A 26,774-nucleotide genomic window follows, 5' to 3' on the forward strand; every position below is an offset into this window, starting at 1 on the left:
AATAAGAAATAAATATGTGTTTGGTAAAAAATATTTTTAGTTATGTTTTATATATTATAATCTACAATATTTGGAAAAATAGTTAATCATTTTTTGACTGTCACATAAAAAGAAAAAATCTTTTTGATGCTTTGACTTTGTAAAACTATTAAAAGATCTCAAAGTCTTATTTTTATTAAATTTACATAAGACCCATGAAATTGTTTAGTTTACACAAAACACAAATTAACTGGTCTGGGTGAAAAGATGATAAATATATTAAACAGACTTCGTAAAATGGGCTTTGCAGTTGGGCTTTATACGTTCGTTCTTCGACCCTTTATGAATCCGATCAACTTGTATATAAAAGAACATCAAATCAGCTTTTGCTAGTGAGAAATATCATATGGTAATTAATGTATCAATCAATGCACATTCTGATACTAATCAGAACACAAAAGATTTTGAATTCATCGGAACTAAACACACACACCTTAGTAAGAGTTAAGAAATATGTTTCCACCGAACTAACAGAAACATGATACCAACTCAAGTTGGTTGTTCGTGTAATAAATAAAAATTGAATCTTTCGACTAAAACAAAGTTTATCTTCTTCTTCTTCTTATGTGACAAGAACGAACAATCCTCCATTGACCCAAATTTCGAAAATGTCAACGAATCTTCTTCGTCTTATTCTCCTATTCATCACTTTATCTATCACTTCATCTCTGTCAACTCCGTCGCCGGCTGATTCTCCTCCTTATCTATGGCCGTTACCGGCGGAGTTTTCGTTCGGAAACGAAACGCTCTCGGTGGATCCCACCGTGACTCTAATCGTAGCTGGAAATGGCGGTGGATCTCTGATTATTAGAGCTGCGTTTGATAGGTATATGGGTATAATCTTTAAACACGCTTCTGGTAGAGGTTCTCTATTGTCGAGGATTAGATTTCTGAAAATGGTTGAGTATGATATCACTTCTTTGAAGATCGTTGTTCATTCTGATTCTGAGGAGGTAAAAACCAAAACTTTGATTCCTTCAATTGGAAAGTTTCAATCTTTTAGGAGCTGATAGCGGCAAATAGTTAAATTGGTTTGTTTTCTGTTGAATTTCAGCTTCAATTGGGTGTGGATGAGAGTTATACATTGATGGTGTCGAAGAAGAACGAGCAATCGATTGTTGGAGCAGCCACGATCGAGGTTTTACTTTTGCTACTATAGCTTCTTCATATGAGGAATGTGTTTGTGGGAATCTTATAGGTTATTGTTTCTTGTGGTTTCAGGCTAATACAGTTTATGGTGCACTTAGAGGATTGGAGGTGTGTAACTTAATAGTATAGTTTGAAGACTATGTTGAGTGTTAATTTGATCATGATTCGTGAGCCTTGAATTGTTTCATCGAGTTGTAGTTCACGAGTGTTATGGAATCTTTGCTAATTTGTGTTGTTTCTTAAATTTGTTTGCAGACATTTAGCCAGTTGTGTGCCTTTGATTATATAACCAAATCTGTGCAAATATATAAAGCACCATGGTATATTCAAGATAAACCTAGATTTGGATACCGCGGTCTGCTGATAGGTAATAAGTCCGTATCTCTTTCTCTCATTTGCTTTCTTGTCCATCACATGGAAAGAGAATGTAATCATGTGCTGGCTATTACTTACTACTTGTTCCATTTGCAGATACATCAAGACATTATTTACCAATTGATGTTATTAAGCAAATAATCGAATCCATGTCCTTTGCCAAACTTGTAAGCTTACATGCTTGTTTTTTGAGGATACAGAAAGTTAAACTTTCTTTCAAGATTTATCTGATATCTAATTTCTTCCCTTCTGTTTCACATGGGCGGTTATTGTGAGGTAGAATGTCCTGCATTGGCACATTGTAGACGAGCAATCATTTCCTCTTGAAACTCCTACATATCCTAATTTGTGGAAAGGAGCTTATTCGAGATGGGAACGTTATACAGTTGAGGATGCCTCTGAGATTGTCAGGTAATCGCTTGAAGCCTTGAAGTTTTTTATGTTAGAGAAGTATCTTATTTATTCCAACCCTCCATGATCATTTGATCATCAACTATTCTTTTACTTACTAATATGTGTTTTTTTTCCTTTTTGTGTTTCACGGCCTGTTTTTGATTTCCACTGTGAAGGTTTGCCAAAATGAGAGGTACTTATTTATTAAATATGGAGCCTAACATGATTTTTATGTCAAGCAATTCTGAATGGTTTAAGCTGAGAATGCTTTAACAGATTTCTATTTTAACGACCTGCTTCTCATGGTTGAGAGATTGATTACAGGTATTAATGTCATGGCTGAAGTAGATGTCCCTGGCCATGCGGAATCGTGGTAAGATTAGGAAGAATTTGAAATTGTTCCTCTCTTAATGTCACACTATTGATAGTCAAGATTGTAATATCCCAGTAGCATAGGACCATACCTTTCTAAGATTTGAAAAACACACAAATGTGGATATACTTTGTGTTACTATACTCCTAATGCTTAGAGGAAGTCATGGTGTAAGGGTTTAAGTTAGCATTTTCTTCATGGTCATGTTTTTTGGGGTATTTTATAGTTTTCACTTTGATTACTGATACAACTATCCTCTTTGAGCGTAAGGTTTGTTTCCAATGCAGGGGAACTGGATACCCTGATCTTTGGCCGTCTCTGTCTTGCCGAGAGCCCCTTGATGTTACTAAAAACTTTACATTCGATGTGATTTCTGGCATTTTAGCAGGTCTAGTTCAAGTAGTGTACACATTTGAAGCATAGCTCCTTTTCTAGTGTTCGAATCCAATTAGTATTCAATCTTGTAAAGGAAAAGTTAAGCTTATAGAGATCCGGTAAAAGGTTATTAGGAAATGTATTGCATCTTAAATTGTGTATTATTATCTGTATGTCCTATTTAGATTCTCATATTTTCTCTTGTATCTTGGTTTGTAACAGATATGAGAAAGATATTCCCATTTGAGCTTTTCCACTTGGGTGGTGATGAAGTTAATACAGGTTAGTTGTTTAACACCTGAAATCCCTGCTTCCATTTCTCATTTGTGTTTGCATCTCTTAAGTTCTTCACTAGTCGGTCTCTTGTCTGGCAGATTGCTGGAAAAACACAACTCATGTTAAAGAATGGTACACTCATGACTCTCCCACTGTTATCTTGTTGATCATTATATGAGCTAATACTATTTGAGTTAGTTAATTGATATGAAAACTCTTGCTTCTTTATCACCTTTTGCTTGATATGTTCATCATTCTCAACTGCAGGCTTCAGGGTCGCAACTTCACGACTAAGGACGCATATAAATACTTTGTACTCCGAGCGCAACAGATAGCTATATCGAAAAATTGGACACCTGTCAACTGGTACAATCTTTGACAAAGATTGCATTATCTGTCAAGTTCTCTAGTTCCTTTAACAAACTGTTGCAAAGGGTTTCAGTTCTATATTCTCTTGTTGTTTGGCTTTGAAGACCAAAAGATTGACACGAATACTATGTAATAATCCCAGGGAAGAAACCTTCAGTTCCTTTGGAAAAGATCTTGATCCGCGGACTGTGATTCAAAACTGGTAAGATCATACAGTACCATAGAAAAACAGAAATCTTCGTCTCTTGTCATAGTTTTTTTTTCATTATATAGGTCAAATCTGCTCACTAAATCTCGTTGCAGGCTAGTGTCTGATATATGTCAAAAAGCAGTAGCAAAAGGATTCAGGTGCATTTTCAGTAACCAAGGATATTGGTACCTCGACCATTTAGATGTTCCGTGGGAAGAGGTTTATAACACCGAGCCTCTAAATGGAATCGAGGATCCTTCTCTCCAAAAGCTTGTCATCGGAGGAGAAGTTTGCATGTGGGGTGAAACAGCTGATACATCCGTTGTCCTTCAGACCATTTGGCCTCGTGCTGCAGCAGCTGCAGGTAACTCTACATGATCTTTTATTTTGTCTCAGTTTGGATTTGGTTTAGTTTTGCTTAAACGCTCACCTCTACTGTTGATATTTCCTAAACCGTTATCGTTGGTGAAACAGAACGGATGTGGAGCACCAGAGAGGCCGTGTCAAAGGGGAACATAACGTTAACCGCATTGCCACGTCTACACTACTTCAGATGTCTACTGAATAACCGTGGCGTTCCAGCGGCTCCAGTGGATAACTTTTACGCACGAAGACCCCCCTTGGGACCTGGCTCTTGCTATGCTCAGTGATCCAAAACGTTTCTTCTCATTGTACTATATGTAATGTCTCGTCTGAAATCTGGTTGTCACGTTGCTTTTTCTGTTCTAAATTGTGTGCTTCTCAATTTACTCAAATCATGACAACATCTGAAATTACGATCTAAAACACACGACGCTCTTACCACATTGTTAATTAGTAAAAAACATTTGACTTTGTAGACATAAGGAAAAAAGATTCCTCACTATTGTAATATTTGTTTCTCGACCGGTCCTATATACTATTACATAATGTTGAAATATGAACTAGCAAAACGACATGATTATTAATCTCATATCAGAATATGTAATATTTTATAGTGGTAAAAGATAGCTAGATCACGTTGAATTGTTTTGGTGTTTTTACGTATGCTTTCGTGTGTATCGTGTTCTAACTTTAGAAAACGATAAAAGTTTTAAACAGTGTAGTTTCGTATGAAAACAAACGTTCTATTTTACTATATACATCAACGTAAATATTAAGCTCAAATACGAACTTAGTCAAGTCCCATATTCAGCCGTGACGTTTTTGTTAAATATTGATAGTAGCAAGCTATACTTTTTCTTAGTATTAAATGATTTTCGTAGAGACATCTCTATAGCATTGTGGAAAGAAAAAATATATAATATATAATTGCATTGACGACGACGTGTAGGTTACAATTATTGACCAAAGAAGAACATCATCTATAGCGACTGCGTCCTTAAATTCTCAAGAAAATCCAACGTTAGATTATTATCACATTAAAATTATCTGGTCTAGCTTGACTAGTTCCACTCTTATCTTTTCTAACAAACAATTTCATGAGTAATTTACTAATTCTCTTTCCAATAGTTTAAAGTCGTTGATTCCATGCATAGGATTGTGCGTGGTTCAAGGTGGTGTTATTTTCAGTATTAGAAAAGAGGCTTCTAGAGAGAGTTTCTAAATTATATTTTGAACACGGCCGGATTGGTTGTCTTATGATTAAGTGAATGCTTTAGATCTGGTGACGATTGGTATATGAGATATATAGTAGAATGATAGAACATCAGAAATACTATAAGTCACCATATTTTTAAAAAATAAATGCTATAGAATTTTTGTTTTGGTAATTGTTATAACTCTACAAAGTTATGTGTTATAGAGTTTTACTAGTTTCATCGTTATCATGTGTATAGTATAACACAACAAAAGAAATTTTAAATATCTGAAAACATAAAAATTTAATAAAATGATGTGAGTATAAGAAAAAAAGAAAGAAAGAAACACGTAAAAAATAAAAATCATCATACATATAACAATTTTCAAAAGATCAATGTTACTTTAATTAGTCTTTTTTCTTATGTTTCATGCAAATGCAATAGTATTACTTTTCTTTAATCTAAGATTATGTGTTGCTTTTAAGCAAGAACTATTCAAAGAGTCAAAGACATGCATGTAAACTTTAGAGAACGGGATCTTTCATCAATCTTATTTTTTTCCCTTTTTTTTTTACAACGAACGATAGGTAGTAAGCATGAATCTGGTTCAAAGTTTGGATCAGTGTGGGCATAATCCTGGTTCGCTAAAAAGAATCAATATAATATATGTTGAGCGTAAGAGAAGAAAGCTCATAGTTCTGTGTAGAAAAAACGTGGAGATTGGAGAGAAATTACTAAGAGAGCGAAGAGAAGAGTAAACCTAGAAGATACAAAAGACGCTATCAAAAGATTGTTTTATGTGTTTATGAAACATTCACTTAGGCCAGTATAAATATTAAATGTCATTTTGAGAAAGAAAAAAAAATGGTGTCATTTTGAGGATATAAATATTTTCTCAACAAGATGTTTTAGACTTTCAACATAACGATCATTTAAAACTACATAATTTATCTCTTCGTTAAAAACTTAACATTAACAAAAAGTTAAATTCGACAAGAAGAGTTTATTCAATAAGTATACTGTATGTGTTTATTTTATTCACATGAAAAGTGTCAAACAACACTTGGGATACATATTTCATGCCTAAAAATCGTATAACAACATTTAAGGTAATCAGTAAATTTGATGCCTAAACTAAAATATGTGACCATTTTGACCAATGAGCATTTTTTGGAAATAAAACTACTGCATACGACCTGGTCAAACACATGAACTGCCACTGCTTTTAAAACTACCTTTTTAAACTTTTGACGTCCATTTTTATTTACTAATTATTATGTTAATCAAACCACTAACATTATGATTCGAAATTTCGAGTGATGATTGTTAGAAGTGATGTGAATGATGCGGTATAAAACAAATTGTGATATATATTCACTCATATATATCAAAATCAAAATAGCTTATCGTTCCAAAACATGATTGATAAAATGTAATTACTATTCAAAACTTAAAGCCAGTAGTTAAAATAAAACAAAATAAATAGTATATGTTTCATATTAATGCCAAACCAATATTTTGTTTTGATGAGGAAAAGTCTTTTTTTTTTTTTCTTTTTTTTTCTCATAGTTAAAAGACATAAAAAAAATTAATATTACAAACAAGACAAAAAAAAAGAATAAATAAAACAACAATCATTACTGTCAAATCAATTATCAGAGGGAAAAGTTATTAAGAAATGTCAACCAATGAGTATCATTATCATCATGCTTTTTTAGACCCTTCTTTTTAATTCATCAAGATTTAGTCTTGTTTATAAATTTGAAGTAAAATTCTAAATGAATCAATTCTACAATTTTTTCCCTACATTATTGTAACGATAAAATTTAAGATCAACAATTACTTCGTTAATTTTTTTTCTGATAAAAATATTTGATATCTTTCTGATTATGATATATTAGCATTGTTTTTGTATTGTATGTATGGTAATTAATTTTAGTTCAAAAGAATAATAAATGGTTTGATTAGCATGAATTTAATAAAAAAATAAGACTGAATAAACATAGGTAATAAACTTTGTTTCTTTTGGTAAATGTAAAATTAGAAAAAATCATAATCCCAAGGTAATTACTATAATTACATTCAATGTCAGAATTAAACGTAGTGAATAAAAACCGTAAAACATGAGAAAAACAAGAATTTATTATCTTTGACAAGCAATAAATGAAATGCTGACAAAAAATTGGTTTCAAAGTTTCAACGCGTTTCTTATAATAAGAATTCAATTTCGTGCAGCTAATCAGGAGATAATTATCATAATTAAATTAATCGTTACTACTTTATAATACTCCCAAAATAATCGAAAACGAATTTATTTTATTGTAATTTGTTTAATAATAAAGAATTACTGTTTCCTCCCACTTCCCATCTCTCTTTTCCTTTTGTGTTCTTCTTCTTCTCCGCTTTGTTTCCCCAATCTCTCTCTTCTCTCTCTCTGAAGAAAAATAAATAAAAGATCTAACTTTGACGGCTCTCTTAATCTTACTCACTCCGTAAGTTCCAAATCTCTCTCCTTTACTCTCATATCTATATCGTCCGAACAAAACCCAGGAGAATTGCTTCACCCCCTTTTTGGGTTTTTAATCATTTTCTCAGATTCTCAGTTTCTGTTTCCGTCTTCTAGATTCTGGGTTCAGTTTCTGTTTTGCTCTTATTGAATTTTCTTATTCATTTTGTGTTTCGGAGTTATTCATGGTAGCTGAATTTGTTAATTCTGATGTTGTTTTGCGTTTTCTTCTTTTCTAGTTTGGCTATGTCGTCTTTGATCTGATGCTGGGTTATTCTCTTTCCCTCTGTTTTGGTTTCTTTTAGGGTTTTAAGTCGGAATAGACTGATGGGAGCTTGATGGTTATTGTTAGATCAGATGTGGATTTAAAGCCTTCGCTGAACTAACAAGTCTATGGAAGAAGCAAAGACCCTTGTTTTACACTGTATGTTGTGAGGAATTTGTCTGATTTTGGGTGATAAAGGTGAAGTCTTTGAGTTTGTAATTTTGAGATAAGATTGGATGGTGGGAAGAGAGGATGCGATGGGGAATGATGAAGCTCCTCCTGGTTCTAAGAAAATGTTTTGGCGGTCTGCCTCTTGGTCTGCTTCACGGACTGCATCACAAGTTCCTGAGGGTGATGAGCAAAGCCTGAACATTCCGTGTGCTATTAGTTCTGGGCCGAGTCGAAGATGTCCAGCTGCTCCTTTGACACCTCGTTCACATCATAACAGCAAGGCTAGAGCTTGTTTGCCACCATTGCAGCCTCTTGCCATTTCTAGGAGGAGCTTAGACGAGTGGCCTAAGGCGGGTTCGGATGATGTCGGTGAGTGGCCTCATCCACCAACACCTAGCGGGAACAAAACCGGGGAGAGATTGAAGCTCGATTTATCATCAACGCAGCAGCGGGTAACAGATAAGAGCTCTGGTCTAGCTAAGAGGGAGAAGATTGCTTTCTTTGATAAAGAATGTTCAAAGGTTGCTGATCATATATATGTGGGTGGAGATGCTGTGGCGAAAGACAAGAGCATACTGAAAAACAATGGAATCACGCATATCTTGAACTGCGTTGGTTTATCTGTCCGGAATATTTCAAGTCTGATTTTTGTTACAGATCCTTGTGGTTACAGGATAGTCCGTCAGAGGATATAACTAGTATTCTGTACGATGTGTTTGACTACTTTGAAGATGTGAGGGAGCAAAGTGGAAGGATCTTTGTTCATTGTTGTCAAGGGGTTTCACGATCTACCTCGTTGGTAATAGCATATCTGATGTGGAGAGAAGGGCAAAGTTTTGATGATGCATTTCAGTATGTGAAGTCTGCTAGAGGTATTGCTGATCCTAACATGGGCTTTGCTTGCCAATTGTTACAATGCCAAAAGAGGGTTCATGCGTTCCCGCTTAGCCCTACCTCCTTACTTAGAATGTACAAAATGTCTCCACACTCTCCTTATGACCCTTTGCATCTTGTTCCAAAACTGTTGAATGATCCATGCCCGGGTTCTCTGGATTCAAGAGGTGCATTTATCATTCAGTTACCTTCTGCAATTTACATTTGGGTTGGTAGGCAGTGTGAAACCATCATGGAGAAAGATGCAAAAGCTGCTGTTTGTCAGATTGCTCGATATGAGAAAGTCGAAGCACCTATTATGGTGGTCAGAGAAGGTGATGAGCCTGTTTATTACTGGGATGCATTTGCAAGCATTTTGCCTATGATTGGGGGCTCGGTAATTAAAGTTCAACCAGGTGACAGGAAGGTCGACGCATATAATCTGGATTTTGAGATTTTTCAGAAAGCCATAGAGGGAGGTTTTGTGCCAACTTTAGCATCATCCAACAACGAACATGAGACTCATCTTCCTGCAAGGGAAAACAGTTGGAGCTCACTGAAATGTAAGTTTGCATCAAGGTTTGACAAAGGTTTTCGGTATGTCTCCAAAACGCCACTATCTAGGGTCTATTCAGATTCGATGATGATCGTGCATTCATCAGGCTCACCTTCCTCAACAACTTCTTCATCATCCACTGCGTCGCCTCCTTTTCTCTCTCCCGATTCTGTATGTTCAACAAATTCAGGCAATAGCTTAAAGAGTTTCTCTCAATCCTCTGGACGTTCGTCCTTGAGACCTTCTATTCCACCATCGCTGACATTGCCTAAATTTTCCAGCCTATCCCTCCTCCCTTCCCAAACTTCTCCTAAAGAATCTCGTGGTGTCAATACTTTTCTTCAACCGTCACCAAATAGAAAGGCTTCACCTTCTCTTGCTGAGCGTAGAGGCAGCCTGAAAGGATCTCTGAAGTTGCCAGGTTTGGCTGATTCCAACAGAGGCACACCTGCTTTTACTTTACATCCGGATGATAGTAATGACATAGTCTTCAATCTGGAGGGTATTAGAAACGGCGATCTATATCCACCAAGTGATTGCAAAGGGACAAGTGTAGATTCAGATTTGCCAGAGAAGGAAATTATATCCTTAATCAGTTGCAGTAAATCTGACAGACACAAATCGGGAGGTGATACTGATAGCTCTGGCCAGCCTTTAGCATGTCGTTGGCCAAGTATGGAGATGATTACAAAACTGAGCAGAGCTTACTTAGATTCAGAATCTGTTATAGCAATCCCGTTGCCAAGTGATGCTGTAGGAGAAACGGGTAGTAGGAATTTGTACATTTGGATCGGAAAGTCATTCTCTTTGGATAACAACTGTTCTCTAGTAGATAGCAACAAAGCGGCAGACACTGTGGAGAATGTTGATTGGGTACAAATTGGTGAATCCATTTTGTGTCAGATGGACTTGCCAAAAGATACCCCTATAAAGGTAATAATAGCCTAAACTTTGGAGGCTCTGATACTTTTTACTAATTGTAAAGTCTGCGTGCTCATCTTTGTCATGTCTTATCCAACCAAACTATATTTCGAAGATGAAAATTACAATCTCAGCACTTTCATTACTGACTACTGAGGACGGTTAGGTAGAATCCTTATGATTTCAGCAGTTGTATGTATTGGTTTATTCTCTAGTGGTTTGCATGGTTCCAACTTGTTATGATCCTTTTGTTGTTTGTAACTGATAAGTTGCTTTTCTTTCTTGTTAACAGATAGTTAGGGAATCTGAGGATCAGACAGAGTTGCTAGCACTGCTGAGCGCGCTATAACACCCACCCGCAAGCTCTACACATTTACTCTGTTTTTTTTTCACAGATTCCTTCAACCGCAACACTTTTCCATTTTCAGACAGAGTATTCATTCAGCTCAGGTGAGAATTCTCTGAAAGCAGTCTGTAACACTTCATCTTCACAGTTGCATCCGAATACAATCGTTAGTTCTGGATTATGTTTAATTGCTATCTGATCATGAATTTGAGTTAGAGGATGGTTGGAACAAAAAAACTTAGAAGCTCGAATGACCGGTTTTTACCAAATTCTCATAGACCATATTTGATTCTTTTGATTTACTTCTGGTGCAGGACTCTCTGTGCTTATGGAAGTTGATGTTGGGGGAAACAACTCTCTTGTACAGTGGGGAAAAAACTTCTTCTTCTTCTTTCTATCACATGAAAATCCTCAAGGGCCATTATTAGTATGATCAGATTATAAAATTGTAAGGTTAGGGGCTTTATGAGGATTTTGATGGACTTGTTACAATGTTTACATATACACTCAGCAGCACAATAGATTTTTGTTAAACTTACATGTTATTCAAGTAAAAGTACTATGTAGATGTTGAAGTCTAATTGAAGAATTAGTTAATGATAGTCTTAAACACTTGATTCACTTGTCATCCAATTTTGGTTTTGCGCATAGTTTCTCTTCTTTTATTTCCTCTCTAAAACACCAAAACCAAACAAAATGTCATTTTCCAATCCTTAAGGTTTCATTCATTTTAGTGATTTTTTGGGTACAAAATTGAGCAATGTCTAGTGACGTTTTTACTCAAACTCATAAACCAACATTCTAATCAGAATCACGATTTGGACTTTGGTTTGGGACCTTCTTTCTACACCAACTGGGCTTGTAATCAGTTGGTAGAGAAAGCCCAATTATATATTATTTAAGGCCCAAAATAAATCGATCTAGGGTTTACGGTTTTGTTTCATTTTCACTTCCCTTAGAATAAATAAAAACCACCAAGCAACTTGGATCTACTCTAGGGTTTCTGTTTCGCCGCTCAGGTTCGTCAATCTCTCGATATCCTTTCTCTACCTTCTCCTCAGCTTTCTGAGTATTGAATGTTGTTGTTAACTGTCTCTGAATACGATTGATTTTGTGTCATTTTTCTCGTGCTTCGTATTTGTTGATTGATTGATTTACATGTCATGATTTGAAATCTTTGTATTGCTAATTGCTATTGCTCTGTTTACTGATTTTCTTTTCTGGGGTTATCAGGTTTCGTGAAAAGAATCTATCTTGAGCAATGTCTCCAGCTAAAGGTACGCCTTTTTTTCTTTCATTGTTATCTGATTTGATTCTACATCGTCTTCTATTTCTCTTTTGCGTGTAATTACTTTGTTTATCATTATTCAATACTGTGACTGAACTTACTACTGTATACAGCTTTCTGAAATGTATGATTCTTATCTGGCTCTGTAAAGTTCGTATTTTTTATATTCTCTTGCTCGTACCTACTCTGTTATGGATTCATCTGATTATGTGCTTGTTTGTCTGTTATTTGCCAATGATCAAACTTTCCTTGAATGAGATTTGTTACCAGTAGTGTAAATGGTTTAATGTTCCATTATTTTTGCAGTTGATGTCACCAAGAAAGCCGACCCTAAGGCTAAGGCTTTGAAAGCTGCGAAAGCAGTGAAATCTGGCCAAATCGTTAAAAAGCCTGCGAAGAAGATCAGGACAAAGGTTACTTTCCACAGGCCAAAGACATTGACCGTTCCTAGAAAGCCTAAGTACCCAAAGATCAGTGCTACTCCAAGGAACAAATTGGATCATTACCAGATCCTCAAGTACCCTCTCACTACTGAATCTGCCATGAAAAAGATTGAAGACAACAACACCTTAGTCTTCATTGTTGACATCCGTGCTGACAAGAAAAAGATCAAAGATGCTGTCAAGAAGATGTATGACATTCAGACCAAGAAAGTCAACACCCTCATTAGGTAAACACTAAAACTTCACTGAGATATGGGTTTATGTAAACATGGAGTGATGAGTGTATGTTTGTATGCAGGCCCGATGGAACAAAGAAGGCGTATGTGAGGTTGACTCCTGATTATGATGCTTTGGATGTGGCTAACAAAATCGGGATCATCTAATCTGATCATTGTCGCTCTGTGATTTTACTTTTTCTGGTTTTTCTCTTCCATAGTCTCAGTTTTGCTAGAGAAGTTAAGATATTACTATCACCATCTCTTTGTTATGCTTTTATCTTTGGATTCAAAAAGATTATATGTTTGGTATTTGTTGATGCGTCATAGTTTCTATTCAGATCGTGTTCCAATTCTTAATGCTACCTCTCTAATCCCGGTTTAACCTGGTTATATCGTACCTTCGTAAATAACTAATAAGTAATACCCAACCCAAAATTCAAGTGGTCCATTGGACCCATCTCTTTGTTTAGATGCTTTCAAAGTACAGAACAAGTTCACTGTGGTCTGTGGAGCCCAATCTAATCAACAAAACAATCGATCCGCGAGAAACTCGTGGTTGTAAAAAACTTTTACTAAATGAATTATTGTTGCTTGTTGCCGGAAAACGACAGAAAACGTCGGTATCATTGAACTAACGTCGGTATTATTGAACCATTGATTGATAGTTGGAAAAAAAAGAAAAAAAAAAGAAATCATATATTCCTTTTGTTCCTTTTTGTTTGATTTTCTAAAAAAAGATATATATATTAAAAAAATATATTAAAGTTGATTTTAAATGTATTATTTTTTTTGTGTTTTACAATTTTCTATAATTTTAAACCAATAATATTCAATTATTTTTATTAAAGTTTATAATTTATCAGTAATAACTAATAAATATTGTATAAAAAAATCTAAAAAATCAATCTTCTTGAAACAAATATTTTTCTTAGAAAATCAAATAAAAAAGAACAGATGGAGTATCTATATATTAATAAAGATAACAATAAATAAAATCATCAAACCTAAATTGTTTCCCACGAATCAGTTTCGAGACATTGGCACGTTAAATTGTCGATCTGGTAATGAAGTAGGCTTTACATGTAGTAGACTAAAGTGTTAATTAGGACCTAGACCCTACAGATTTGGGCATAAACCGTCCTTTGTTATGGGACGTGTTCTACTTGGTATCTCTAGAACCGCGGTCTTTGGCAGATGGATCAGATTATATCTTTTTGACACTTGTATTTATATATGTTATATGTTATTGGCTTCTCCTTCCCCATTGGCCATCGAACACACCACACAGAGAAAACAATATGAGCAATCATCAAACTGTGAGATAACATTTTCTCTCATTTCCCATCTTTCTTTTTATCTTCAAAACTATTCATATAACCATTTATATAAGACCACTCTCCAAATTACCATGCTTTTAACCTTTAAATATGATTTCTGTTATCTTCTTTACCATATGATTCCATATGGAAAAATTGTCAATCATGTGTTTTTGTCTTTGTAATCTGAAATTACTTGATTTTTGTATTTTGTTTTTTTTTTGGGGGAGAAAAGCAGGTGTTGAAGCTATTGGAGCCATGGTGTGAACTTAAAGACAAAGTGGTTCTTGTGACAGGAGCTTCCTCTGGTATTGGAAGAGAGATCTGTCTTGATCTTGCCAAAGCTGGTTGCCAGGTTATTGCAGCAGCTCGTCGTGTTGATCGACTCAACTCTCTCTGCTCTGAAATCAACAGCTTCAGTTCAACTGGAATCCAAGCCGCAGCTCTTGAGTTAGACGTTTCATCAGACGCAGCCACCATTCAAAAAGCGGTCAGGGAAGCTTGGGACATCTTTGGAAAGATCGATGCATTGATCAACAATGCTGGAATCAGAGGCAATGTCAAGTCGAGTTTGGATTTGTCAGAGGACGAATGGGACAACGTCTTCAAGACCAACTTAAAGGGTCCTTGGTTAGTATCCAAACATGTTTGTATGTTAATGCGTGACGCTAAACGAGGTGGCTCGGTGATAAACATCTCATCGATCGCCGGGATCCGGGGTATGTTGCCCGGTGGACTTGCTTATGCTTGTTCCAAAGGCGGTGTTGACACCATGTCAAGGATGATGGCACTTGAGTTAGGTGTTCATAAGATCAGAGTGAACTCGATCGCACCGGGGCTTTTCAAGTCAGAGATCACACAAGGTCTTATGCAAAAGGAGTGGCTCAAGAATGTTACCGAGAGGACTGTGCCGTTAAAGGTGCAACAGACCGTTGATCCAGGGCTTACTTCTCTGGTTCGCTATCTCATTCATGACTCTTCTCAATATATATCCGGGAATACATACATTGTTGATTCCGGTGCTACATTGCCCGGTGTGCCTATCTTTTCATCTCTCTGAAAATCGAACCTTATAATATCTTATCTTGTGCAATAATAAGTGAATACATTTACTCATTCTCTACTACTTTTTAAGATTTACATACATCGTCAAAAATTTGCAATAACAAACCAGCAGAGACACAAAAAGAAAGGACAGAAAAATAAACAGCCTCCTGATTGTGATGCTTTGGTTGTGGCTAACAAAATCGGGATCATCTAATTTGATCATGCGTCACTCGGTGATTTCACTTTTGGGATTGAAACAGACTTCTGGTTTTTCTCCTTCCATAGTCTTCAGTTTTGCTAGAGACTATCATCTCTTTGTTATGCTCTATCTTTGAATTTCTTGAAGTCAAACAAGACAGCTCTATCGGATGTACTATGGAATGTACGACCAGAGTCCATAACCCATTCTTTGCATGTGCTTTGAGTGCTCACAGTTAACACCAAAGGTTGCGGAGGCTCAGTTGCAATATTAGCCAATTCTGCATGTTTCTTTCTTTGAGGGCATTCCCTTTTCCAGTGATCTTCCTTTCCACAGATAAAACAACTTGTGTTGTTACTTGGCCTTGACTGGAATTTCCCATTTCCACTTGAACTTCCTGTACATGGCCTTTTATTTCCCTTATTGTTTGATCTGCCCTTAAAATCACCCAATAATGCTTCTGAATCTGGTTTTGACACGTTCAGCAATCCCTTTTCTTTCAACTCAATTTCTTTAGAGTATGCTGAACTTATGACTGCATTTAGTGTCAGGGTATCCTTCCCACTCCCATACTTGAGTGTATCAACTAGTGAATCATATTGTGGTGGTAAGCCAGCCATGAATTGTAGAGCCTGGTCTTCATCACTAGTGTTGATGTCTAAACTTGCTAGATCTGCAACTAGCTTGAGAGAAGTATCCAGATTTTCTTCAATGCTTTTGTTCTCCACCATCTTGAAGCTTGTGAACTTGTGCTTCAAATAGATCATGTTGGCTAAGGTCTTTGTCTGGTAGTTTCCTTCATAACCTTCCTTAGAATCAGATCGCTTAGACTCATGCTTATCAGACTCTTAGCTATTTTATCTTTCTCTGCTTTCTTTGGATCTACCCTAGGTTCGCATCCTTCCTCTTGACTTCCCGGGTCTGATGGTGTAGCATCTTCAACCAAGACAGATTCTAAGCCTAGAATCTCCAACTGACATAGCATCTTATGCTTCCACAACCCAAAGTCTCCTTTGCCATCAAACTTCTCAATATCTCAAATCTTGCATTTGTTGGTTCCATAGCTAGATGTCTTCCTTACAATCAAACCTGGATTGCTCTGATACCACTTGTAGAGAAAACTGAGAATAATAATAGCTTGTAAAAGAAACAAACACAAGAATTTGATAACCGAGTTCACGGCTAACCGCTACGTCTCGGGGAAGGACTCTTATTTCCAAGCTTCACTATATGATCATAGAGGTTACACACACCACTAACTTGTGATGTCCTTGGTTCTTTTTCAGATTTTACACACAAGAAGAACAAGATTCAAGAACAACAAAGAGGAAGAAGAAAGCTTGCTTCGGAAGCTCTTTATCTATCTTCTCTTGAACTCTCTTTAGCTTGTCTTGTCACACAACTACCACCACCTCTCTTTGTACGTTGTAATAGAAATGTTATATAGGTGATATGTGATGGACCACTTTTGTTATTCTCTCTTCATGCCATTTTCGTCAGGCCCACTAAGGCCCAAAGGATGTGTTTAGTCAAACCCAAATAACAAACTTGGTCCCCAAACAAAAGAAAAAATAATTATATACAGTATTTGTTTAGATTCTTCACAAGTACTAAAGTAAAGAATCAATAAACCAATCAATCCGCGAGAAACTCATGGTTATATAATATTTTTGCTTGAAGTATTCATAGTTGTCAAAAGAATAAAAGTAAATAAATAATACTAAGGATAACAATAAATAAAAATTATCAAACCTAAAGAATCAGCGGAGACATTGGCACGTTAAATTGTCTATTTGGTGATGAAGAAGAGTGTTGACTAGGATAGAAGAACCTACGGGTTGGGCATAAACCCGCCCTTTGTTATGTATTATATATCTAAGTTCTATTTGTACATCTTAGTTATTTTATGGGCTTCTTCTTCTCCTCCATCGAGCACACACATAGAAAACAAACAATATGAGCAATCATCAAACGGTGAGATTCCTTTTGCTCACATTTCCCATCTTTATTTTTTATCTTCAAAACTATCAGACGATGACCATTTGAAACCCCTTGCGATGGATATGATCACTCTCCATATTACCGTGATTTTAATCGTAAAATCTGATTGTTACATGTCAATCATGTGTTTCGTCTGTCTGTCTTTTCTTGGTATCAATGTTAAGTAGCTTCTTATGTCATTTTAATCTGCAATTACTTGATTTTTGGATTTTTAAGCAGGTGTTGAAGCAGTTGGAGCCATGGTGTGAACTTAAAGACAAAGTGGTTCTTGTGACAGGAGCTTCCTCTGGTATTGGAAGAGAGATCTGTCTTGATCTTGCCAAAGCTGGTTGCCAGGTTATTGCAGCAGCTCGTCGTGTTGATCGACTCAACTCTCTCTGCTCTGAAATCAACAGCTTCAGTTCAACTGGAATCCAAGCCGCAGCTCTTGAGTTAGACGTTTCATCAGACGCAGCCACCATTCAAAAAGCGGTCAGGGAAGCTTGGGACATCTTTGGAAAGATCGATGCATTGATCAACAATGCTGGAATCAGAGGCAATGTCAAGTTGAGTTTGGATTTGTCCGAGGACGAATGGGACAACGTCTTCAATACCAACTTAAAGGGACCTTGGTTAGTAGCCAAATATGTTTGTGTTTTAATGCGTGACGCTAAACGTGGTGGCTCGGTGATAAACATCTCATCGGTTGCTGGGGTCCGCAGTATCGTGCCCGGTGGACTTGCATATTCTTGTTCCAAAGGCGGTGTTGACACCATGTCAAGGATGATGGCAATTGAGTTAGGTGTTCACAAGATCAGAGTGAACTCGATCGCACCGGGGCTTTTCAAGTCAGAGATCACACAAGCTCTTATGCAAAAGGAGTGGCTCAAGAATGTGACCGAGAGGACTGTGCCGTTAAAGGTGCAACAGACCATTGATCCAGGGCTTACTTCTCTGGTTCGCTATCTCATTCATGACTCTTCTCAATATATATCCGGGAATACATACATTGTTGATTCCGGTGCTACATTGCCCGGTGTGCCTATCTTTTCATCTCTCTGAAAGTTGAACCCTGTATCTTGTGCTTGTGCTTGTGCAATGATAAATGAATACATTTACACATTCTCAACTATTTTCTTAAGCTTTACATACATCATCCATGTTTTTGCAAGAACAAACCAGCACAGACACATATAAAGGAAAGGCAAATAAACAGCCTCCAAAATGATTTACCAACCTCCTAAAATATTCAGATTCAATAGACAAAATCGATATACTTTGGAGAACGAAGCAATGACCATGACCTACTTCTGATGCTTCGTCTCCAAAAAAAGAATAAGCAGCTCGAAGACTATGGAAATCTACATCTACAGGCCCTATCTGCTAGAGAACTACCCGTGGTTGTATAGGGTTTTTTTTGAACATCTTGTAATCCTCCGGAGAATCATTGATCAGAGATGCCAAAATCATTATCATTGATGGAGCCTCAAAACTCTATATCAGTCGATGTTGGCGTAGACCTTTACCAAAGTGTGGTTGCATCAAACGTACATACAACCCATTTTTTGCTGCTAAAGAATCATGTGTACCTTCCTCTACTATCCTCCCTCCATTAAGTACCACAATGTTATCCACATGTCTCATCATAGCCGCTCTATGTGCTATCAGAATTGTTGTTTTGTTCCCCATTATCAATGTATCAAGAGCCTCCTGCACAACCCGACTCGATTCAGATTCGATAGACGAGCTGGCTTCATCTATTAAGATGATGGGAGCATTCTTCAGTACTACGCGTGCTATTGCTATTCTCTGTTTCTGTCCAGGGGTAAGTTCTACGCCTCTCATCCCAATATGTGTGTCGTAACCGTGAGGTAAGCTGCTGATGAAATGGTGAGCATTTGCAATTCTTGCTGCTTCCTTCATCTCAGCTTCACTTGCATTATGCCTTGCATATATGATATTCTCTCTGATTGTTGTGGAAAAGATTATGGGTTCTTGCTGAACCAAACCCATGTGGCTTCTCAACCATCTCAAGTTATATAACTTTAAGTCTCTCCCATCTAGTAGGACTTGGCCAGCAACTGGGTCGTAGTATCTCTCTACTAGTGAGATTATCGTGCTCTTTCCAGAACCTGAAACGCCAACAACAGCTACAGTCTGTCCGCCACTGATTTTGAGACTAAAGTTGCTCAGCACTAGTATCTCGGGTCGAGTTGGGTAGCAGAAGTCTACGTTTTTCAATTCAATACTTCCGTAGACATTAGGAGGTTTGAGAGCAGAGTTATCATCTGGTTCAATCGTAGGGACTCGATCGACTATTTCAAACACTGATATCAGAGACTTACGTCGCTTGAGGATATACGGTGCTAATCCAAATGGCTCCACAAGGGCGAATGTAGCAAATGAGAAAACCATGTACTCCGTTATAGCTGTCGATAATTTCATATATCCACGGTTAACAGATAACGCAGTGCACCATAGGAGGAGCGCGTTGCAGGCGAAAAGAAGAAACTGTGAAAAACCAAACGCAAAACCAATAGCCATCCCATGGAGATAGCTCTGTCTGAGTATCCGCTGGAGTTGCATCCTGTACAGTTCCATCACTTTGTTACCAGCACAGAAAGCAACAACAGTGTAGATGTTTCTAACAGCATCCTCGAGAACTAAAGATGCTTTTCTGTGCATCTCCTGTATGCCTTTTGAGAATCCGGCAAGCCACAGTTTCTGCAAATTCGTTTTGAGAATGATTAGAATGTCGTGTCAGCTGAATAAACAAACATTTTTGAGCTACATGAATTGAGAATGAGATGGCAGAAAACAAAGAAGCATAAGCTAAAATCGCTACTTGAACTGGAAAGGTATTGCAAAGTCAGAAACACATGTGACAGGGGAAAATGAAAACAAATTGACTAAAATATAAATAATTTCAAACAATTTTATAGAAGAAGCGATGCAAACCTGAGCAATGGCAGAAAGAGTGAGAATTGGCAGAGTTGCCAATGCAACAAGGGCCAAACGCCAACCAAGCAGCAACCCAATCAGAAGAGCAACAATAACAGCAAAACTATCTTGAATAAATATTGAAAGCCTGTTGCTGAAGGCAGCTCGGACAAAAGTAGCATCATTTGCTAAACGCATGGATAATGTATCTGGACTGTTCTCTTCATCATCGAACCATCCAACTTCGTTACGCAGCATTGCTGAAACATCAGAGAAATTAATGAACTCAGGCAAGTAAAAGTAGTTAAAATGGGATAAAGTAAATTATAATGAATTTAAAAAATTTCCAATACCTGAGAACATCATCCTCCTAACTCTCTCCGTCATTTTCTCTCCCATTATGCCAAAATAGAAATGCTGCAAGAAATTGGCAACAACTGTCACAATCCCCATGCAGGCAATGATCAAACACCATTTGTCAACCTCCTCGCGCAGGTGGCCTCCTTTGCTTTTATAATATTCCGTAACTACCAACGCAATGACATAAGCCAGAAGAGGATTGAAAGAACCAAAGATGGCAGCACCAAGACTCCCTAATACAGCATAAAGCCACTCTGGGAAACTAAGCTGTGCCAACCTCCAAAACGAAGGTGACTCCTTGTGTTGAGCATCCTTAGACGCCTTACCATTTGCTTTAGTGTCATCAGGAGAACTAAGAGGACGACTAAACGTCTGCGAATGGGAACGCTCGTTTTTAGGATCTGATGTCAAAAGGGGTGAAACAGGGGACTCTGGCTCTGAGCCGTTTGATTTTTGTTGGGGACACTGAACGTCAACTTTAGGAAGGTGTGGCAACCTCATCTCGAAACTATCTTGCCTTTTGATAGTTGGCTCTTTATCAGCACAATCCAGAGACATGCCATCTTCCCCTGTTTTCTCAGATGCAGGGCTATGAGCTTTAGGTGATTCTTCAGTATCAAAACACAGTTCCTGGGGACGGAACACACCACTACCTCTTTGAAGAGATGGAGACTTAATCATTTTGGGTGATGATGGTTCTTGGACGCCACAGCCAGCTGAAGAGTCTCTCTCGACCTCAAACACCGCAGACTCCTTGTAGTTCCTAACTGGCATCCTGGACCAACATAAGAGTTTTTAAACAAGTAATTACCAAAAAACCACATTACGGGAGATCATAACACCAGAAAATAAATACCCAAAACATATAATTTGCCACATGACTACTACACGACTTAATTGTTAAGTTCTAAGCTATCATACCTTCTTGGAAGCTTTGTTGCTTCTTCACACTTCAGAAGCTCAGCATACAGCCCACCAAGATTTATCAATTCATCGTGTGTACCCATTTCAACGAGCTGACCCTCCTCCATCACAGCAATATAGTCAGCATTTTTTATCAAACTTAATCGTCGGGCTATTATTATGGTTGACCGTCCCAACATCAGAAGATCAAGAGCTTCCTGCACAATTCTTTCAGCTTCGAAGTCTAGTCCTCCAGTTACTTCATCAAGCAGAAGAATTGTTGGATTCAAAAGCACAGCTCTAGCAATCGAAAGTTTAATTTTCTGCTCCTCTGTCATTGCTAAACCGGCTCTCCCGACCTAGAAGAAAAACAAGGCATTTCCCACTTCAATGTTGAATAATCAACTGACAAAACAGGATTTCAGAAGTCTTTTCAAATGATGTCTACCTGTGTTTCATATCCTTTTTCAAGTGAGCTGATAAATGTGTGCGCATGCGCATTTTTAGCTGCCTCCTCTATCTGATCAAGAGTAGCATCACGACCATATGCAATATTCTCTCTTATGCTCAAGCTAAGCAGAGCAGGCTCCTGGGTAACCAACCCTATTTGGCTTCTCAGCCACTCCAGTTTTAGATTTTTAATATTTTCTCCATCAAGAAGAACTTCTCCTGCATAAGAGAAAACCACAGATGTAGTCAGCTCATATTTGTCACCATTGACAGGTGAGTGGTGCATCTTAAATCACAAGTCAAAGTACCTAATGTCGGATCATAAAACCGTTCCATTAAAGGAATGATGCTGCTTTTTCCAGAACCATTTCTACCAACAAGTGCAACTGCTTTTTTAGCAGGAACCGTGAGGTAAAATCCGCTCAAGATTGGAATTTCAGGTCGTGACAAATAACTGAAATATACATTCCGGAACTCAATATTTCCTTGAACAGAAGCCAGCACAGCTCCTTCTTGGTTAGCCACAGAAGATGAACGAGTTATCATCTCAAAAAGTCTATACGCAGCAATCCTTCCTTGATCAAAAGAGTAGAAGTTCGTAGCAGCTTGATTTAACCCCCTGCCAAACAATTTATGCATAATCAAGACATTATTTCTATGTAAAATATGTATATATCTGCCTGTATATGTAATGATAACATCAAAAAAATATGTGCATAATTATGTAACAGAGACTGAGAAAATAGATATAGAAACATCAGTTTCAATAGAAAAGCTTACAGGCCACTTAAAATAACAGCAAAAAGAGCTGCTATGATTTCTCCACCATTTGCCCTTCCATTGTGAACAAAGAATCGTCCAATCCAAAGTTGCAGCGCACACGAGCATATAGCAAGCCCATAAGTAAATCCAAGTCCAAGGCCTTGCACAAGACTAATTAATATGCCGTATCTCAGGGTTGCTTGAAGGGAGGTTGCATATGAATATTTTGCTAGAGTTTCATTTGTAAAGGCATATAAAGTCCTAATGTAAGAGATCGCCTGCACATTTAAGATAAATCTTTCTAAGAATTAGAATATTGACACCAGACTCTAACTGAGGCAATAAACTAGTGTCGGAAGGGAGCACTAGAAAATGGGATCTATAGGGTACACATTACAAAACCACTTGTAATCATGCATAGACTATCGAGTGTGGTTACTAGGCATTCCCAGTGATGTACATCCTAGCAAAACAAAAACAAGGCTATCCCTTGGTCTACATTTTGAGATGAAACTGGCAGAAGTTTAACTGATTCTTGATCACAATAAAACCTCATTGTATCTAGTGAAGTAACCTAGAGCCTAAGTACAATCTTAACCCTCTTCAATTCTACCTACCATTTTCTGAACTTAACAAGAGAAGAGTGATTAATAAGAGCAAAAAACAAGAAAAGATATTGAACTTTGTAAGGCATAATTCTACGTTATATATGCAGAAAAAGAAGTTCCATGCCAACAAGGCACATATGACTATAAGAAAATTGATTAATTTCAAATGCTTAAAGAGTTTAGTTTTTAGCTTCCAGATTTCATAGTTCAAGTGGTCAGCGATCACAATTGGCACCAACAAACTTCCAAGTTTTGAATAGTGGCCAAGAGAAAATCTTGATGCTAATTCCATAATCTCCCAATAAACCTATCAATTGTAATACCTGTTCAGCAATGCCGGCTGCTTCAGCATATGCATCCTGTATGTTCTCAGCAAGTCTGTGTAGAAAAATATTTGATATGCCTCCAGCAGCAACGATGAAAGGACCAGTGGCTAGTGTAATCAATGCAATTTCCCAGCAGTTGACAAATCCAATAACAAGTCCACTGATAAACGTAGCCATGTTATGAATATAATTTCCAACCTGCAAAGTCCAGGATCAGGAAGAAGATTAGAGAAATAGCAACAAAGTAATACTCACAGTTACAAAGAAAGATATGAATGATAAAACTAGAAATGGAGTTGGACGAACATACTTTCTCGCTTAAAGCTGACTGAATGAGTAAGACATCGCTCAGCACTTGGCTCACAATATCTCCATTATTACCATATGTATCAAAGAAACTCATATCTTGATTCAATAATACTTGGACATACTTGGACCTGATCACAGCAGTCTGCCTTTCTCCAGTCAGTATCCAGCAAGACACCTCTATTATCAGAAACATTTAGTAACTGTTAAGCATCATCATTTCAGTTGTGGAAAAAAGATGCATACAATAAGCGAAAAACAAACTTACCAATCCAACCAGAAATGAAAACACCTCCAGCAATGTACACGATCGTCAACGAAAGCTGCACAAAAATGAGAGCATAAGTAACTTAAAAGAGGAACACATGATTGGAGTACAAAACCAGAAATGCCAATTCCGAGCAAAATCATGAGTTGTCAGAAGTTTCACTAACCTGGACGAGTCGGTCAAACTGGTGTTCAGATCTCTGCTGACTAGAATCATTAGAGAAAGCAAGAACATCAACAATCTTGGCGAAGTAATGCAAGTAGACAATAAGCGCAGTACCATGAGCAGCAGCAGCAACAGAGCCAACAATCATAAGCACCCAATCAAAGCGGTCAGCGCAAGCGAAGAGCTGAGAGAAAGGAACAGCAGCAGGAGGTGGTTCAAGCTCATCTTGATCATCCATCTCTTCATCAGCCTCCGCTAGCGCCGCCGCCGTGCCCGTGCCACCACCAGACTCAGCACCAGGGTCGAGATAAGGAGAAGGAGACTCAGGTGGCTCGGAGACTTCAGAGACTGGAGTTAATGGTTGCATATGAGGCGGAGACCATCCGAATAAACCTCTAGAGATCATCATCTTCGGAGGAGCACCACACAAAACACCTTCTGTGTTGAAAACCCTAGATTTTCAGATTTTTAGGGATTTTGATTTTGTTTTTTTCTTCTTCTAAAATTAGCTGGATCTGTTGCTAAGTTTGTAGAGAGGAAGAAGAAGAAGAAGAATCGTAGAAGAAGAAATAATTTTCTTCCGCCTTTTTTTTCTTTTAATTATTTTCCAATAATTTTGGTGAGATTTTTTATAATAATTTGTGTTGCCGTTGCAGTGTACTGTGCCGTCACCTACCGTAACACAAGAGCTGGTTCTGCTAACGGACACAGCGACTTCGAGTTTGCATATTTTTTATATATTACTGGTGAGCTAATTCTTGACAGAGCATTTCGATTACTGACTTTCTCGTAGCTGTAACATGACACTTTATAAGCCCTTTCTGGTTAGTAGCTGAAGCTACAAAACTATGACTAGAGATCAAATTGACCAAACAAGATGAAGTTAGGTTAAAAGCAGAGAGAGAGGTAAGGAGGCAAGTCAAGAGTTATTGAATCTCTCTTACAGGAAAAGAATATTGTTAAGGGAAAGAGAGAAGAAGAATGGACAAAAATACAAGAAATGGGCAAAACAAGAGACAACCAAAGCAAACTTGATTACAGTATTTTCAAACAGTGATCTTGAAGGAATCTACCACAGTGTGAAGCCTATCTTTCATCTTCTCCCACCTCCTTTCATTCGCTCCCGTCGTCAGTGTGTAGAAGTTTCCTGCACAGCAAAACGCCATTTCTCGATGAGCATTGGATACTGCAGTCAGTGTGTATTAGATATGAATGTGAGAATTCATGGGGATGTATATACCGTTGAAAACCGTGATGGTACCCAGAGCATGGCGAGTGTAGTTTCTAGCTTGAACAGTGAACTCAAACTGATAATAAGTCTTCCCATCGACATCATGCTGCAGCACTCGAAACAAAAACCAAACAATCAAAACCACCCTCTCTCTCTCTCTTATTATTACATTCAAGAGCCTCCACTCAATTAGTCGAAAAAAGCTATCAAAAGGAGCAAACCTCTGATGCATCAATAAGGGTTGTTTTCTGATTTGGAGGTGCCAAAACTTTCTTTATCAGTGTTTCAGCTATCTGTAACCAAACCAAGTTCAATCATTAAAGAGAGTGAAAAACAACAACCAAACAAAAGAGAAGAACATTACCTGCTTGGGAGGGCCAAATTCTTTAATAGTCTGTTTGCTAGTTGGGACCAAATTCACACTAACACTTTCTAAAGGCTCAATCACATCTTTGTATACCTTATCTTGACCTTCAATCACAACTTCCTAAACACACATTCAAAACAATGAGACAAGACATTGTAATTGTTAAAAAGTGGGCAAAGAAGATCACAAAATTGATACCTGCCAACCAAATGGATAGAGAAACGCATAAGCATCTTTATTGTCAGAGACAGCAAGGAATCCTTTTTTGCTTTCTGCAGCAACTGAGCCATATCAAACATTTCAAAATTACACACAAAAATTGCAAAATTAGTGACAAACAAAAAGGGTACTTACATGATAATGGAGCTCTACTAAGCAATGAGATCCAAGGAGCAACAACACCAAATGTTACAATCAGACGTCTCTGACATTTATCTGAAAAAAACGAAATAAAAACACAAACTTTATAAAAGGGTTTGAAGAAAGATTCGTTTTTTCCTCAGAGAAGCAGAATATAGAGAGTAATTTGAATCGGAAACACGTAAGAAAAGACAAACCTTGAAGATGAGAAGAAGAAGACGAGGAATGGTGCTCTGCTTTTACAAGAAATGAAAGTCCTTTCTTAGAGGAAGGAATCACACCAACCTTAGAAATGGAGATTGGAGAAGAAGGTGAAAGCTTCAGAGAAGCCATTGGAGAAAAAGTGTAATATGTGGTATAGAGATAGATCTTTTGTTGTCTTCTCTTATGGATTCACTTCTTTCTCAGTTTATCCACTTTTGAAACTTCCTGACCTTTTAAAAATGTCAGAGAGACAAAAAAAACACTAATTTGCAAAAATGGCCCTTCAAAATAATAAAT

At 37.4% G+C, this 26,774-nt stretch overlaps 7 protein-coding genes, 2 long non-coding RNA genes and 1 pseudogene across 13 annotated transcripts; 6 read left to right on the plus strand and 4 right to left on the minus strand.

Annotated features, from left to right (window-relative positions):
- The first annotated feature begins 426 nt into the window (after positions 1-426).
- HEXO1 (beta-hexosaminidase 1) lies at positions 427-4,427 on the plus strand. Its single transcript, NM_115384.4, has 15 exons — positions 427-992; positions 1,094-1,177; positions 1,261-1,296; positions 1,444-1,555; positions 1,660-1,730; positions 1,844-1,974; positions 2,133-2,149; positions 2,281-2,329; positions 2,617-2,717; positions 2,927-2,986; positions 3,079-3,112; positions 3,248-3,346; positions 3,492-3,551; positions 3,653-3,903; positions 4,014-4,427. The coding sequence occupies exons 1-15, from the start codon at positions 648-650 to the stop codon at positions 4,187-4,189; spliced, it is 1,626 nt and encodes a 541-aa protein (NP_567017.2). The 5' UTR covers positions 427-647; the 3' UTR covers positions 4,190-4,427.
- A 2,984-nt stretch (positions 4,428-7,411) lies between these two features.
- On the plus strand, positions 7,412-11,350 carry MKP1 (mitogen-activated protein kinase phosphatase 1). Its single transcript, NM_115385.7, is given in 4 exon segments — positions 7,412-7,590; positions 7,910-10,402; positions 10,683-10,840; positions 11,051-11,350. Coding segments are annotated over 2 exon segments (2,354 nt in total). The 5' UTR covers positions 7,412-7,590; positions 7,910-8,105; the 3' UTR covers positions 10,740-10,840; positions 11,051-11,350.
- A 214-nt stretch (positions 11,351-11,564) lies between these two features.
- RPL23AB (ribosomal protein L23AB) lies at positions 11,565-13,069 on the plus strand. 3 transcript variants are annotated; one of them, NM_001084825.1, is given in 5 exon segments: positions 11,666-11,755; positions 11,970-12,013; positions 12,331-12,404; positions 12,423-12,694; positions 12,766-13,040. In NM_001084825.1, the coding sequence occupies 4 exon segments, from the start codon at positions 11,998-12,000 to the stop codon at positions 12,848-12,850; spliced, it is 447 nt and encodes a 148-aa protein (NP_001078294.1). In that variant the 5' UTR covers positions 11,666-11,755; positions 11,970-11,997; the 3' UTR covers positions 12,851-13,040.
- A 704-nt stretch (positions 13,070-13,773) lies between these two features.
- On the plus strand, positions 13,774-15,199 carry AT3G55290 (NAD(P)-binding Rossmann-fold superfamily protein). Of its 2 annotated transcripts, none has more exons than NM_202712.3 (2): positions 13,774-14,001; positions 14,240-15,175. In NM_202712.3, the coding sequence occupies exons 1-2, from the start codon at positions 13,984-13,986 to the stop codon at positions 15,059-15,061; spliced, it is 840 nt and encodes a 279-aa protein (NP_974441.1). In that variant the 5' UTR covers positions 13,774-13,983; the 3' UTR covers positions 15,062-15,175. The 2 variants fall into 2 exon arrangements, with proteins under 2 accessions (NP_974441.1, NP_567019.1); NM_115387.4 differs by having other exon boundaries at positions 13,839-14,001; positions 14,237-15,199.
- Positions 15,200-15,366: 167 nt separating this feature from the next.
- AT3G55300 lies at positions 15,367-16,232 on the minus strand (annotated as a pseudogene; the record flags this gene model as incomplete). The annotated part of the gene is made up of 1 exon: positions 15,367-16,232.
- Positions 16,233-17,073: 841 nt separating this feature from the next.
- Positions 17,074-18,356, plus strand: AT3G55310 (NAD(P)-binding Rossmann-fold superfamily protein). The gene is made up of 2 exons (NM_115389.4): positions 17,074-17,221; positions 17,468-18,356. The coding sequence occupies exons 1-2, from the start codon at positions 17,204-17,206 to the stop codon at positions 18,287-18,289; spliced, it is 840 nt and encodes a 279-aa protein (NP_191091.2). The 5' UTR covers positions 17,074-17,203; the 3' UTR covers positions 18,290-18,356.
- AT3G08470 lies at positions 17,480-17,808 on the minus strand. The gene has a single exon (NR_141454.1). It is a non-coding gene; the product is annotated as an other RNA (long non-coding RNA).
- Positions 18,323-24,864, minus strand: ABCB20 (P-glycoprotein 20). The gene is made up of 11 exons (NM_115390.3): positions 24,317-24,864; positions 24,151-24,205; positions 23,887-24,062; positions 23,574-23,774; positions 22,661-22,920; positions 22,189-22,499; positions 21,879-22,099; positions 21,449-21,789; positions 20,521-21,302; positions 20,186-20,427; positions 18,323-19,951 (listed from the first exon to the last, which is right to left on the minus strand). The coding sequence occupies exons 1-11, from the start codon at positions 24,722-24,724 to the stop codon at positions 18,722-18,724; spliced, it is 4,227 nt and encodes a 1,408-aa protein (NP_191092.1). The 5' UTR covers positions 24,725-24,864; the 3' UTR covers positions 18,323-18,721.
- On the plus strand, positions 24,503-24,869 carry AT3G08475. Its single transcript, NR_141455.1, has one exon. It is a non-coding gene; the product is annotated as an other RNA (long non-coding RNA).
- Positions 24,870-25,069: 200 nt separating this feature from the next.
- Positions 25,070-26,723, minus strand: PPL1 (PsbP-like protein 1). Its single transcript, NM_115391.5, has 7 exons — positions 26,471-26,723; positions 26,268-26,348; positions 26,112-26,194; positions 25,911-26,033; positions 25,768-25,839; positions 25,556-25,652; positions 25,070-25,462 (listed from the first exon to the last, which is right to left on the minus strand). Exons 1-7 carry the CDS (start codon positions 26,604-26,606, stop codon positions 25,362-25,364), a joined length of 693 nt encoding a protein of 230 aa, NP_191093.1. The 5' UTR covers positions 26,607-26,723; the 3' UTR covers positions 25,070-25,361.
- Between the last annotated feature and the right edge of the window lie 51 nt (positions 26,724-26,774).

Source organism: Arabidopsis thaliana, chromosome 3 (assembly GCF_000001735.4).
Source record: "Arabidopsis thaliana chromosome 3, partial sequence".
Taxonomy (NCBI): Eukaryota; Viridiplantae; Streptophyta; class Magnoliopsida; order Brassicales; family Brassicaceae; genus Arabidopsis; species Arabidopsis thaliana.

Bases quoted from the DNA above. Each gene is read 5' to 3' on its own strand.
- HEXO1 (NM_115384.4), top strand. From the start codon at position 648: ATGTCAACGAATCTTCTTCGTCTTATTCTCCTATTCATCACTTTATCT. The intron at 993-1,093 runs GTAAAAACCAAA...GTTGAATTTCAG, and splicing joins TTCATTCTGATTCTGAGGAG to CTTCAATTGGGTGTGGATGA. The intron at 3,113-3,247 runs GTACACTCATGA...TCTCAACTGCAG, and splicing joins ACAACTCATGTTAAAGAATG to GCTTCAGGGTCGCAACTTCA.
- RPL23AB (NM_115386.3), top strand. The intron at 12,695-12,765 runs GTAAACACTAAA...GTTTGTATGCAG, and splicing joins AAAGTCAACACCCTCATTAG to GCCCGATGGAACAAAGAAGG.
- ABCB20 (NM_115390.3), bottom strand. From the start codon at position 24,724: ATGATGATCTCTAGAGGTTTATTCGGATGGTCTCCGCCTCATATGCAA. The intron at 22,500-22,660 runs GTAAGCTTTTCT...ATTGTTTGGCAG, and splicing joins GCTGTTATTTTAAGTGGCCT to GGGGTTAAATCAAGCTGCTA. The intron at 22,100-22,188 runs GTACTTTGACTT...TCTCTTATGCAG, and splicing joins GTTTTATGATCCGACATTAG to GAGAAGTTCTTCTTGATGGA.
- PPL1 (NM_115391.5), bottom strand. From the start codon at position 26,606: ATGGCTTCTCTGAAGCTTTCACCTTCTTCTCCAATCTCCATTTCTAAG. The intron at 26,034-26,111 runs GTATCAATTTTG...ATGTGTGTTTAG, and splicing joins TCTATCCATTTGGTTGGCAG to GAAGTTGTGATTGAAGGTCA. The intron at 25,463-25,555 runs GTATATACATCC...TTTGCTGTGCAG, and splicing joins TACCATCACGGTTTTCAACG to GAAACTTCTACACACTGACG.